This window comes from Branchiostoma floridae, chromosome 6 (genome assembly GCF_000003815.2).
Source record: "Branchiostoma floridae strain S238N-H82 chromosome 6, Bfl_VNyyK, whole genome shotgun sequence".
In the NCBI taxonomy this organism is placed as follows: Eukaryota; Metazoa; Chordata; class Leptocardii; order Amphioxiformes; family Branchiostomatidae; genus Branchiostoma; species Branchiostoma floridae.
This window is the reverse complement of record NC_049984.1, coordinates 719,008-732,358: the sequence shown is the minus strand read 5'-3', so window position 1 is coordinate 732,358 and position 13,351 is coordinate 719,008. Positions and strand designations below refer to the sequence as shown.

At 43.9% G+C, this 13,351-nt stretch overlaps 1 protein-coding gene and 1 long non-coding RNA gene across 3 annotated transcripts; one reads left to right on the top strand and one right to left on the bottom strand.

The window, feature by feature from the left end:
• On the bottom strand, positions 1-1,959 carry LOC118418399. Its single transcript, XR_004831454.1, has 3 exons — positions 1,708-1,959; positions 1,362-1,450; positions 1-41 (listed from the first exon to the last, which is right to left on the bottom strand). It is a non-coding gene; the product is annotated as an uncharacterized LOC118418399 (long non-coding RNA).
• Positions 1,960-2,395: 436 nt separating this feature from the next.
• Positions 2,396-12,634, top strand: LOC118418034 (glutathione synthetase-like). 2 transcript variants are annotated; one of them, XM_035823828.1, is made up of 15 exons: positions 2,396-2,534; positions 2,878-3,053; positions 3,903-4,001; positions 4,685-4,760; positions 5,783-5,967; positions 6,240-6,288; positions 6,420-6,493; positions 7,109-7,189; positions 7,553-7,636; positions 8,344-8,386; positions 8,810-8,836; positions 9,287-9,478; positions 10,486-10,567; positions 10,961-11,150; positions 11,927-12,634. In XM_035823828.1, the coding sequence occupies exons 2-15, from the start codon at positions 2,881-2,883 to the stop codon at positions 12,048-12,050; spliced, it is 1,479 nt and encodes a 492-aa protein (XP_035679721.1). In that variant the 5' UTR covers positions 2,396-2,534; positions 2,878-2,880; the 3' UTR covers positions 12,051-12,634. The 2 variants fall into 2 exon arrangements, with proteins under 2 accessions (XP_035679721.1, XP_035679720.1); XM_035823827.1 differs by having other exon boundaries at positions 2,407-2,534; positions 2,875-3,053.
• Positions 12,635-13,351: the final 717 nt, after the last annotated feature.

Below are 13,351 nucleotides of genomic sequence, written 5' to 3'. Positions count from 1 at the left end.
GGGGGGGGGGGCTTTAGCGTGCCGTCAGCCTAGCGCCACTCCTGAGGAACAAGGGGATAAAAAGATCTGGATGGATGAACTGAATTCAACTGTATTCACCAGAGGTTTCACATGCTTCACACATGAATGACTCCAATTGCTGTTTAACTTTTTTAAATTTCTTCTAAACCTTAAGTGGTCCCTTCAGTTGTTATCAACAGATCTACGATTCAGCTAACATAAGACGTAATAATCGAACATAAGGGTAATAAGTAATCATCTCAAACTAGGTTATGCACTAACAACACATAATCATTATTAGTGGGAGCTTATCACAGAAATATAACAACACAAAGATAGCTAAACTTCAGAATCAACTACAGTGACTGTAAATCTATCAAATCCTTCTGATAATTGATCAACCAAAATCAGAAAATGACAACACAGCTCTCTGTGCCCGGCTAGTCGTAGACTTTAAGTTAACAAGCACACACGCGGTAGTTAGCTGCACTTGGCCTTTTCTGCTGTCATCCTTTTTCCTGTGCTCTTATTTCAGTGTTCCTGTCACGCCATCGATTCCGATTTCCTATTTCCAGCCCTGAGCATCTTTCCTGGTCCCAATAGTCCTATTAAAGGCCAGGAGTTCTAAACTCCACAGGAGAGTGTTATTTTCTGATAGACACTAATCCTATGGAGTAAAACATGCATGCCGATTCACATGATATCTTAACACTGTAAACTGGGGCAAAGGGCACATCTCTGCTAATGACCAATGTTCATGACATGGTGTTGCTATTTTTCAGCAGGCAGTGATAGTTGACTTTAAAGTCCAAAGGCAAAGACACCACTATGTGGTAAGACTTCCCAAACCCATGAGAACATCTGTAGAATTGTTACACCCCACATCTGCTTGGAGATTACATAACCTGAAGTGACGCGAGTGGCAGAAACTGGGGCAAAGGCCAAACCCCGTCTGACGATTTTCTCTTGTTTGCATTGTTAGTGACCTACATGACCCCGATCCCGGTCCTACAACGGAACAGTTACTGCTCTCACCTGGTTTGATATGCTGACAATTGAACGTGTCACCTGTGGACAGGTGTGCAGGCAGGTGCCAGGTGTGACCTTCAGTACCTCCCACTGCAGGTGTGTCGCTCAGGTAAAGAGCAGGTACACAGAGGGATCAAAGCTCAGCCGATCGCAGGGGAGATAATGTCACACAGTGGTGGTTTCCATGGAGACGAGAGATTCGGGCCATATGAATAGTATTCCATGGATGACATCAACGTGTGCAATGGTTTTTGGATCTGATTAGAATTTTTCTATTGCCTTTTAATGAAACTAATATTTGAAATAAAAAAGATGATAAAGATAGTGCAAACCTCCGACTGAGCGTAGATGTGTTTTCCGTAGGATTTAGGTTTCGATCATCTGGATCCTTACCATCTGTACCATTTTCCCAGGATGCACCCTACGAGTGAATGAAGGAATAAATGAAACAACCGATTAATCCATCAATCATTCGCAGTGGCAACTGATGACGTATGACGGCTGTAGATACGGTATCACTTTCCTGTTTATACCAGCCAAAAGGCCAATTAGATTAGACAAAATAAAAGTTACAAAAGAACATTTAGTAACAAGAACACACAACAATTCTAGCACTCCAAAATCCACAAACAAGTAGCTTACACACCCCTTCCCACTGACGAACAATAACATACTCACGGGGGAACAGTTACGTTAGAGGTCCCGCGTCCTGGACCGCGCGGTGCGTGAGCTGACGTAACCCCGGGATAGCTGACATCATAGCGGTGTGGTTAGACATCCCCGCGGCTAAACAATAGGTCATACCCAGTGTACATACCCAGTGTACATACCCATGCAGTGTACATAACGTGCCCAGTGTACACACCGGTGTGTCCAAACACTCTACTAACACCGCTCAACCTGCCGGCTGGAGGAGGTGGACGGAACTGTTTACACATTTTACAGGGGTGTCCATTATTGTTGAAGTTTAACTGAGTACCAGACAGTGGACAACACAACGTTTAAATGTTTGGAAATGGTTTTATTTTAGAGAGATAAACACTAAACATAAACTGTGTATTCTGTTGAAAGAGAAAAAAAGTATATAACGTTACTTTTATCCGTAACCGTCTTGTTTGGATCCTTCCAAGGAAAATCAGCTGGTGGAACAATAGATTTCTGAAATAGGGGAGAGAATTTATTATAATATGCAGTACGGATTTTGTGTATTTGTAATGACACAGATACAATGCTACAAATTAAGAACTAAAATTAGATGTATCTGAAAAATATGATGCAAGAAACTGTTAGAATTGATAGATTCATAAGATCCTAGTATTAGGTCACCCCCCCCCCCCCAAGGCAGAGTGGTACTTTGCTCCCACCATGCACCGCTGTCAGACAGGTGCATCGTCTTGCTTCCGGGTTGACGCGTGTTGCGAGTTGTCTGCGCCAGGTGACGGTGCAAAACTGCCGCTGCACACCTGACGCTGCACACCTGCCGCTACACACCTGTCGTACCGTCTGTGAGTTAACGGTGACGCAAAAACTCTCTAGTAGTTGGGTATCTATCTCACAACTTGTGTGGGGAGGGGGTGCAGTTGTAGGATATGGATTTGAAGTCTGCTAGCCACTAGGCGACAGTTGTATATTTTAAAGAGCTACTGTTGTAGGAGCTAATGTAGCCCTTAATACAACTGTCGCCTGTGGCTATTAGTCTGCATACCGGTTCCAGTCACTCCTCTATATAATACCAAGGAGCATTCGTTGATGAAAGCTTTTAGGTGTATGAATGGTTTAATAGTTTTGAGAAGTTTGCAGCCGTTTGTAACCGCTGATAGTAAGACCCACCCTCCCCGCCCCCAGCAGACCATGGAGCCGGCGCTGCCCCTCCCCCTGGCCCCGCCCCTGCTGACCACCGCAGCGGACTCCGCCAAGGACTGGGCCATCCTGCACGGTGTCGCCATGAGAACCGAGGAGCAGCCAAACTCTTCTGATGCCGTCAACTTTGCACCTTTCCAGCTGCTGCCTTCACCTGTACCCAGGTAACACACCTGTACCCAGGTAATACACCTGTACCCAGGTAACACACCTGTACCCAGGTAACACACCTGTACCCAGGTAACACACCTGCACTCAGGTTACACACCTGTACCCAGGTAACACACCTGTACCCAGGTAATACACCTGTACCCAGGTAACACACCTGTACCCAGGTAACACACCTGTACCCAGGTAACACACCTGTACCCAGGTAATACACCTGTACCCAGGTAACACACCTGTACCCAGGTAACACACCTGTACCCAGGTAACACACCTGTACCCAGGTAACACACCTGTACCCAGGTAACACACCTGTACCCAGGTAACACACCTGTACCCAGGTAACACAAACGCAGAGTTCAGAAGAATGCTCGAGAATAAGGCGGATTTTGTTACAAATTTATTTTTAATAGAGGAAATCAAAATAGGCTGCCTTGTGGAAAAGAGAATACCGACCCCCAGGTAACACACCTGTCTGTTTCTGACACCTGAAACTGCTCAACTGTACTAACACACCTGTCTTTTTCTGACACCTGAAACTGCTCAACTGTACCAGGTAACACACCTGTCTGTATCTAGCATCTGTATCCTGGTAATGCACCTCTCACAAGAGACCTACAGCATCACTGTCAACACAAATTTTGTTTTGAATGTTGTGTGATATTTCAGTCATTTCAGCTTGTTCAAATTTCACACACCAGTGTCTGTGTTTAGTCATTTACAGAGTTGCTTGCCTAGTGATTACAATGATCTTTACCCTACGTGATGTTTGGAAACCTTGAATGTCAGGAAACTGTCCCCCCCACCCTGCATATGTCATACCTTATGACTCATATTGTACCCCCCAGGGTGCTGTTTGACCAAGCGAAGGCGGTGCAGCGTGACTTTAACCTCCTGGTCCACCGGCTCAGCCAGGACTCAAACTTCCTCACCAGCTGCCTCAGAAGGTACGGAGATTCTCAAGGATTTACACTCCACACAGACTGTAGGCTCTTTTTGTCTTGTGTCTTTATGATAACTGGGGATGTTGTGGTACAAAGATAACGACCAACCAATAAAGACTTCCTTACGTATATTTTCTATTTTCCAAAAGGATATTGTATTAAACAATGGTAACTGGTAATGCTGTAGTACAAAGATAATGATTGACTAATAAAGACTTGCTAACATCACCACCATCATCAACATCATCATCATCAACATCATCATCATTATCATCATCATCATCATCATTATCATCATCATCATCATAGATACCCCCAAATGTGTGTGTATGTGTGTGTGTGGGGGGGGGGGTGGTAGTTGAGGTCCCGGGTTAGGGTGGGCAGCCCTCCTGCCTGGCACTGAAGGACCAAACGGTGGGAGCAATTAACACCGTACCAGGCAGGGACTTTCACTCCAGAATGGTTCAGGGGAAGTACAAGAGTACATATCATATATTTTCTAAAAAGACGTGATAACCAGTGATGACAAAGCACTAATGCTGTGCCTCATAATGACTAAGCAAAAAATAACCTAAACCTGTCCAGTAATTTTCATATCCTGGTTTGATCAATACTGCCTCAACAAAACACTGTTTTGGTTCCTTATTTACCAATACTGATTAACTGATTGATTATTGATATTACAGTACCATCCAGGTGGACGACTTCACCTGTCGGCTGTTCCGCATCTATGAGCAGGTGCGACGGGAGGGCGTGGCTCAGGTGAGAGTTTCCTTAACATTCTGTCTAACTTTGCCCAAGGAAAGAAACTAACAAACAGATGTTGTACTGATGTACATCTGTAAATAAAACTAATATGAAACTACATGAAGTGGCAGGAATTCTTAATGTGATTTATAACTACAGTGATATATAGCTTATCTCTTTTATAGCTACTGTAATACAAATGTATATAGCTTATCTGTTTTATTGTAACTATTGTAATACATAGCTTATCTCTTGATAAAGTTGAATATAAAGGTTGAAATACAATGGTGAAGTTGCATAGTGAGTGTAGGCTTTTGCTCACTATATAGTCTTCAGCAGCCTTCGTAATCCCTGCTTTGTCTATTGGGTCCGCTAGTAGTAGTAGGTTGGGTAAAGCTGGTGTGTTACGCCGAACTGCGGTTATATTGACTGTATAGATACAGATGTGTGTGACCGCGTGGCATAGCTGCGGCTAGTGGCAGTGACAGGCCTTTGCTGTGGTGACAGGCCATAGGGGCATGTTCGGGCATGACGCACCCGCCATGACACACGAGTCAGGGGTAGGAGGAACCTCTTGCATCCTTGGTCGGAAGTCCTCCTAGGAGATGGAAACTCCAAATAATAAACCTGCATCTGCTGGGGCCGTCTTACGTGGCAAAACAGTTCTGTCCCTGTAGGACTTAGTGCGCCAGTAGACGAGAGGGTGGAGAAGGAAGTGCACACCCCTCCTTCACCTTAAAAAGTCACGTGCAGGCCAGGCAGACTGATCGTCTAATCAACCTGTCTGCCTACCATTGATCTTCGGATACGAAGAAAACAGCCATCATAGATACAGATACAGATACAGTCCTCACTCTTAGTGAGGAGAAATTGAGCTGGTCTCAATCATAATGTTTCTGACCTATGGTGAAGAGATGCTGTTACATTTACAATGTGGCCTTCGTGTCACACCTTCAAATGACCTTCATGTCTTGTTGTGTGGTGACCATTAAGTAAAAATAAAAATCCTGTCTCACCTCCCCACCTCCCCCACCCAGCCGGTGTGCCTGGGGCTGCACAGGTCCGACTACATGCTGGACGATCCCAGCAGGACAGGCCAGGAGAACGGAGAACCAGAAGCAAAACAACCAAGGCTGGACTTGCTACAGCTGAAGCAGATTGAGATCAACTGTATCGCCTCCAGCTTTGGGGGGCTGGGGTCACAGATGCCAGGCTTACACAGGTGTGTGTTTGTGTGTGTCCTGTATATGTGTGTGTGTGCGTGTGTGTATGTGTGTGTGTGTGTGTGCGTGTGTGTGTGTATGAGTGTGTGTGTGTGTGTATGAGTGTGTGTGTGTGTGTGTATGAGTGTGTGTGTGTGTGTGTGCGTATGTGCATTTGCGCGTGCACGCCCGCGCGTCTTTCTTCTGGCCTAAAATTTTGGAGGTAGAATCGCTAAGGATTTCCTTCCTAAGAAGATGATAGCTAATAGTCTTAACATTGTCCATGTTTCAGACATGTTCTACGGCTCTGTGGTGTTTCCAGGTTCACAGCTGACAGACATGTGAGTATGAGACTGTGCTGACAGAAAATTTGCAGCATTCCATATCTAGGTCTGGAGAGATATGGAAATGTCAGGGTTGAATTTTGTCTCGTCACTTTCTTTGCAAAGTCACATTTTGTCTCCTACCACAGTTGCCACAGAACAGAGCGATGTCCAGCCTAGCAGGGGGTCTGGCAGCAGCCTGGGAACTATACGGGGAACAGAGGTGAGAGACCCTACTGTTCCATCTTAAACAGCGGTGGGAGACCATACTACCCTCCATGTCTGAAGCATGAGAAAATGTTTAAAGTGTGACTTTCTGTTGACATATACAAACAGAGAGAAATGCAGGCAGTATAGTGCATGTATAACTGTTCACAGACATGTAGGTTGGCCATATTTGGTCATGCCGTCATCTTATTGCATCGTCATGTAGTAGCTGTGAATTACGCCCCATTGAGGTGACCAACCGGCCCGCGCTCCATATAACTGACAAACGTTGCCTGATAATGATGTTGATAATGTTGTCATATACTCCATTATAGATACTACAATGTACACTATCCTACACTGTGTATATATACACACTGTATATTATAAAAGTACACTATGTATATATATTAAAGTTCTTTTTTATTTTTATCTTTTTATGTACTTAGAATACTGTTACTGAAAAGTGCCCTGTCTTTGTAAATGTTCAATTCCTTTTGTATTATCTCTGTTTTTGTCAGTAGGGCTAGCCCTTTGTAATAGCCACAGGCTAGTTGGGCAGCCCTGGATGTGCGTGCTGAACAGCAAAACCAATAGATAAGATAAATAAACAAATATTGCCTGGTTTCAGCGCCGTGATCGTGGTTGTGGTTCAGGAGGAGAACAGGAACGCCATGGACCAACGCTGGCTGGAGTTCGCTGCCATGGACAGGTAGGAGATGGGCTCGTTCTTATTGATAATAATTACTGATAAAGTCTCCTCATCACTGGGTTGAGCAGCCTGCATCAAGTTTCTGACTTCTCTTGCTGACTATTCTGCACCATTCCATCTGATTGTGGGCCAGCTCTTCTAGGTCTCACAGGTTTCTGTTTTGAAACAGTGGTAATCTTGACATCATCCAGAACACTGTTAAGCCAGATGTCAAAATACAAATTGATATTTATGTAGCCTAAGCATGGGTTAAGTGGGGCAAATCTTTCTGATTTAAAGTTAAACCCAAGGCTGCAGCATTTCCACAGTTCTAACCCTGGAATGTTCCTGATGTTTGTTAATGTTTGATGTTTGCTGTTTCAGGAACCCCAGCATCAGGGTGAGGCGCTGCACACTGACACAGATCCACGACAGGGGAGAACTCAGGCCTGACAAGACATTACTGGTGTAAGTCTGATAAAACATTACTGGTGTAAGTCTGATTAAACATTACTGGTGTAAGTCTGATAAAACATTACTGGTGTAAGTCTGATAAAACATTACTGGTGTAAGTCTGATTAAACATTACTGGTGTAAGTCTGATAAAACATTACTGGTGTAAGTCTGATTAAACATTACTGGTGTAAGTCTGATAAAACATTACTGGTGTAAGTCTGATAAAACATTACTGGTGTAAGTCTGATTAAACATTACTGGTGTAAGTCTGATAAAACATTACTGGTGTAAGTCTGATAAAACATTACTGGTGTAAGTCTGATAAAACATTACTGGTGTAAGTCTGATAAACATTACTGGTGTAAGTCTGATAAAACATTACTGGTGTAAGTCTGATAAACATTACTGGTGTAAGTCTGATAAACATTACTGGTGTAAGTCTGATAAACATTACTGGTGTAAGTCTGATAAACATTACTGGTGTAAGTCTGATAAACATTACTGGTGTAAGTCTGATAAACATTACTGGTGTAAGTCTGATAAACATTACTGGTGTAGGTATACTCAGTCTAGCTCTGTATACAGTGATACACCTTATTCTGTTTTACAGCTAAACCAGGTTTTTAATCAGATAGTTCTGTCCTGTCATCCCCTTTTCTCTGCTGTCTTGTGGTTTGTTCTGACTGCTGCATGTTGCTGATAATGTGTTACTGTTACAGGGATGGTGAGGAGGTTGCAGTGGCGTACTTCAGGGCAGGCTACATCCTACCCCACAGAACAGGTCAGTAATCTCTACATCCCTACAGACTACCCCACAGAACAGGTCAGTAATCTCTACAGACTACCCCACAGAACAGGTCAGTAATCTCTACAGACTACCCCACAGAACAGGTCAGTAATCTCTACAGACTACCCCACAGAACAGGTCAGTAATCTCTACAGACTACCCCACAGAACAGGTCAGTAATCTCTACAGACTACCCCACAGAACAGGTCAGTAATCTCTACAGACTACCCCACAGAACAGGCCAGTAATCTCTACAGACTACCCCACAGAACAGGTCAGTAATCTCTACAGACTACCCCACAGAACAGGCCAGTAATCTCTATAGACTACCCCACAGAACAGGTCAGTAATCTCTACATCCCAACAGACTACCCACAGAACAGGTCAGTAATCTCTACATCCCAACAGACTACCCCACAGAACAGGTCAGTAATCTCTACAGACTACCCCACAGAACAGGTCAGTAATCTCCACAGACTACCCCACAGAACAGGTCAGTAATCTCTACATCCCAACAGACTACCCCATAGAACAGGTCAGTAATCTCCACAGACTACCCCACAGAACAGGTCAGTAATCTCTACATCCCAACAGACTACCCCACAGAACAGGTCAGTAATCTCTACAGACTACCCCACAGAACAGGTCAGTATTAGTTGGGCATGTGTATCTGAAACCAGGGACAACATCCCCCCACCACCACAACTTTCTTGCTTTAATAGGGACTTACACATTCAAGTTTCTCACTCTCTCTGGAGTACAGCCATCACAAGCTCATCTTTAAGTGTCCCTCTTCCGGCTTAATGCATTTACAACTGGCTAAGAACAATACATGGATACTGAGAAACGTGACCTCACTTATTTTCATCTTCCAGGAGTGGACAGCCCGGTTAAAGATAGAGCAGTCCAAAGCCATCAAGTGTCCGTGTATTTCCTACCATCTAGCAGGCACTAAAAAAGTGCAACAGGAGCTAGCCCAGCCGGGTGTGCTGGAGAAGTTTTTAAAGGACCCTGAGGCAGTGGAAAGAGTCAGAGCAACGTTTGCAGGGCAGTACACACTAGAACTGGTGAGGAAATGCACATAGGTAGCAATACAATAGAAATGATGAAGTCTAAAGAAAAACTCTGGGAGCAAGCCACATGTAAGACTAGAGTTTCTGTTAGGCCCAGATCCTACTCACCAATCATTCAGCACCAAGGACAGCAGTATTCATCTGAAGGCGTGAGGGGGAATGTTGCTCAGTACTCAAGGTTTCATCATCACACTACAATAAGAACAGTGTTGTGAAAAAAACATGCAGTTACCTGCAATGTCTGTGTCAGCAAGCACTTGGCAGAGAAATGATAATGAAATATGTCCCATGTTTAAAGACAATCCAATCTCTACAACTGGATGAAAATTTGACATTTTCCTCTTGATGTTTCAAGTGACATCCATCAATCTTGTTCAGCATTTCTAGAATGAAGAAGAGTCACTCTAGACATCCAGAAGTAATTTCCGGTTTCCATCCAATCGTAGAAATTGAATTATCTTTAGATATAGTTTATCCGGATAACTTCACGTCCCGTGATGTCTGACCTTCATGTGTCCCGTGTTGTCTGACCTTCATGTGTCCCGTGTTGTCTGACCTTCATGTGTTCCGTGTTGTCTGACCTTCACGTCCCGTGATGTCTGACCTTCATGTGTTCCGTGTTGTCTGACCTTCATGTGTTCCGTGTTGTCTGACCTTCACGTCCCGTGTTGTCTGACCTTCATGTGTCCCATGATGTCTGACCTTCATGTGTTCCGTGTTGTCTGACCTTCACGTCCCGTGTTGTCTGACCTTCATGTGTCCCGTGATGTCTGACCTTCATGTGTTCCGTGTTGTCTGACCTTCACATGTCCCGTGTTGTCTGACCTTCATGTGTTCCGTGTTGTCTGACCTTCACATGTCCCGTGTTGTCTGACCTCCACGTGTCCCGTGTTGTCTGACCTCCACGTGTCCCGTGTTGTCTGACCTCCACGTGTCCCGTGTTGTCTGACCTTCACGTGTCCCGTGTTGTCTGACCTCCACGTGTCCCGTGTTGTCTGCAGGGTGCTGAGGGGGACTGGACAGTAGAGATGGTGACCTCAGATCCCGGCAGGTTCGTCATGAAGCCACAGAGGGAGGGAGGAGGTAACAATTTGCTTAACCTGACGATCTAGGCTATGATTTGTACGGGTGATGTTACAACACCCTGCCCACTGGTGTGGGCCATATTTTGTAGGGGTGATTGTCACAGCACAGTCGTAGGTGGAGAAGAACTCTGTCAGATCCATTACAACATTTATCCTGGGTTATATATTTCTGCCAAATGTCATGTTTAGATATCTCTAGTTCAGCTTCCCCCAGGTATGCACAGTTATCAAAGATATACAGAAGTGCGTTGTACTATTGGGGATGTTGTGTTGGAGATCTGTTTAGACACATTGTCTGAGGGTGTCGGAATAATGTTGGTAAACGTTAACAGTTAACACATAAGGAGAAGAAGAAGAAGAGCGAGCTCTGACCAGGCTATCCGTTACCCAGGTAACAACATCTTCGGCGAGGACATCCCCGCAGCGCTGAACAACATGGCAGACGTTAAGGAGAGGACGGCGTACATCGTGATGGACCGGATACGCCCAGCTGTCGTGTCGAACTACGCGGTCCGGCCGGGCAGGGAACCGGCGCTAACGGAGGCGGTCAGCGAACTGGGCATCTTCGGAGTCTTCATTGGGTGGGTGTGACAACATCATGGTGTAGTTTACTGATTTGGTCATCATCATGCATTCAGATACAGATATCACAGTCCTTTTTGTCCTCACAGATTATTATCTAACCAACTACAAGTAACTTCGATGTAGGTGAGACATCCAGGTAATAAGATACGCCAAAAAGTAGTTACTCAAGCTGGGCATCTTCGGAGTGTTCATTGGGTGGGTGAGATCATGGTGCAGTTTTACTGATTCAGTCATCATCGCAGTCCTTTTTGTCCTACTCAGCTGTAAATTTACCATATAGATACTTCTCAAGCAACTGGGTATTATTTTGTTGGTTGAGTAAAATGCTATTTTGCATTACCTGGATATCTAACCTTCTTTGACTGAACTGTAAATTCCTTTAGTTATAAGGACTTTATGTTGAGTTATAGGAAGGGAAGGAGAGTTTCAGGTTTTGAAATAATTGCTATAGTACTGTGGTAATGCAAAAGAAATGCATATTTGCAGCATCATGAATTCTTAGGGGAGAGGTAAGCACAAAAATGCAAAAAAAGATAACCACCAAAAAATTTCCTGATTTACAGTAACCTACAGATTGTACACTGAATCATTGTTGAACCCAATGGAAGTAAAGTATTGATATGACTTGTCTACTGTGTGCCAACATACTCCAGCTTTGGACATCCCTATTCCAAGCTGTTCTCGTTGGAAGACTCTGTTGATAAATGTATGCAATGTATTTTATGAAAGTATTAAACAATTATTGAAAATACCCCATTTATGAATGTTTCAGGAAGGGCGATGAGGTCGTGCTGAACCAGGAGGGGGGTCACCTGCTCAGGACCAAACCATCCTCCACAGAAGACGGGGGTGTAGCTGCTGGCAATGCCCTGCTGGACAGCCCTTACCTCATCTGACATGTTCCAGTACTGTATTGACCTACCCTCGATCCTAGTGGTTTCTCCTGACAGTGGTGATTTCTGATAAAGCTTCAGAAACTTAGTTCTCATTTTTTAGATTTCCTGTTTAGTTTCGGACTGGCTTTGTGCATTTTTTTTTCGTTCTAATTATTAGTATAGTCTTTTGTGAGGCAAATTCAAGAAATGGTTCTGAGCGAGCTCCATGGAGTGTGTGAGTGTAGGCTATACCACTGGGCATGGGGTAGGTCATCATCATAGTAGGAAAAACATAAAAATCGGAGCTAGGTCATGTTGTACTTTGAGTTAGTTTCAATTGTAGCAAGCCTTGAAGTATGATATAACTAATTAATTGATAAATAATTTATTTGATTTGGGGAAGCATGATGATATCTGAAGGTGCTGTGAGGAAACCACAGGGAAAGGGAAGAGTAAAGTGTAAAGTGTTTCCTAGCAAATGGTGCAGGCAACATTCTGTACATTCCGGCGATTTTATACTGTTAAATGTACTTAAGAACAATTGCCAGAATAATGTAGTAAAGTGTGCATGAATAGATATAGATGGTACAAATAAATATTTTATACTTGGTGATGAAATACTGTCATAAAGTGTTGTTCTTCATAGTAAAACCGTACTCTATGCATGGGAGGGTTGCCCAGTCTGATGTGCAGACGACTCTTTTAGTGCCCCAGTGAACCGTCTAAAGATTCTAAGAAACGTAAACGTACCAGCAGGTGTTGTACCGGCAGGTGTTGGTCATTTTGTTCCTCACATACGGAGAAAACAGACTTCATACACGAGAATCAAAGCGTGCTTACCGTTAATGACTTAGACACGACAGAAAAAAGACCACTTCCTCACTTCTGGTAGTACATTCTGACCCTCACCAGTAAATCATAAACCCATTAGTGGCACGAAGGGTCGACAAGATCGAGTACACAGTCTGGTTCATAAAGGACGGTTCGTCTGATTACTGGAAAGGTTAATCTACCGAAATACGGTGTTTTTGTTGAGCAAACATTGCAGGTTGCTACATTTCGGTATAAATCAGTACCATGGCCATTACTAGCAAATCATAAACTCATTATTGACACAGGGGGTAGAAAAGATACACAGTCTAGAGAGTTAAGATCATCTTTATTGCATTTACACCAAACAAAGAAGCACGAGATGAGTCATTGTCCACAACGCTAGCCCGTCGCAGCTTTAGTACAAAATGTTTGTCATTTTCTTTACATGTCCTGTGTATGTGGCACCGAACAAGTCGGCTTGATGTAAAACAAACACTCAGAGCCTGAAA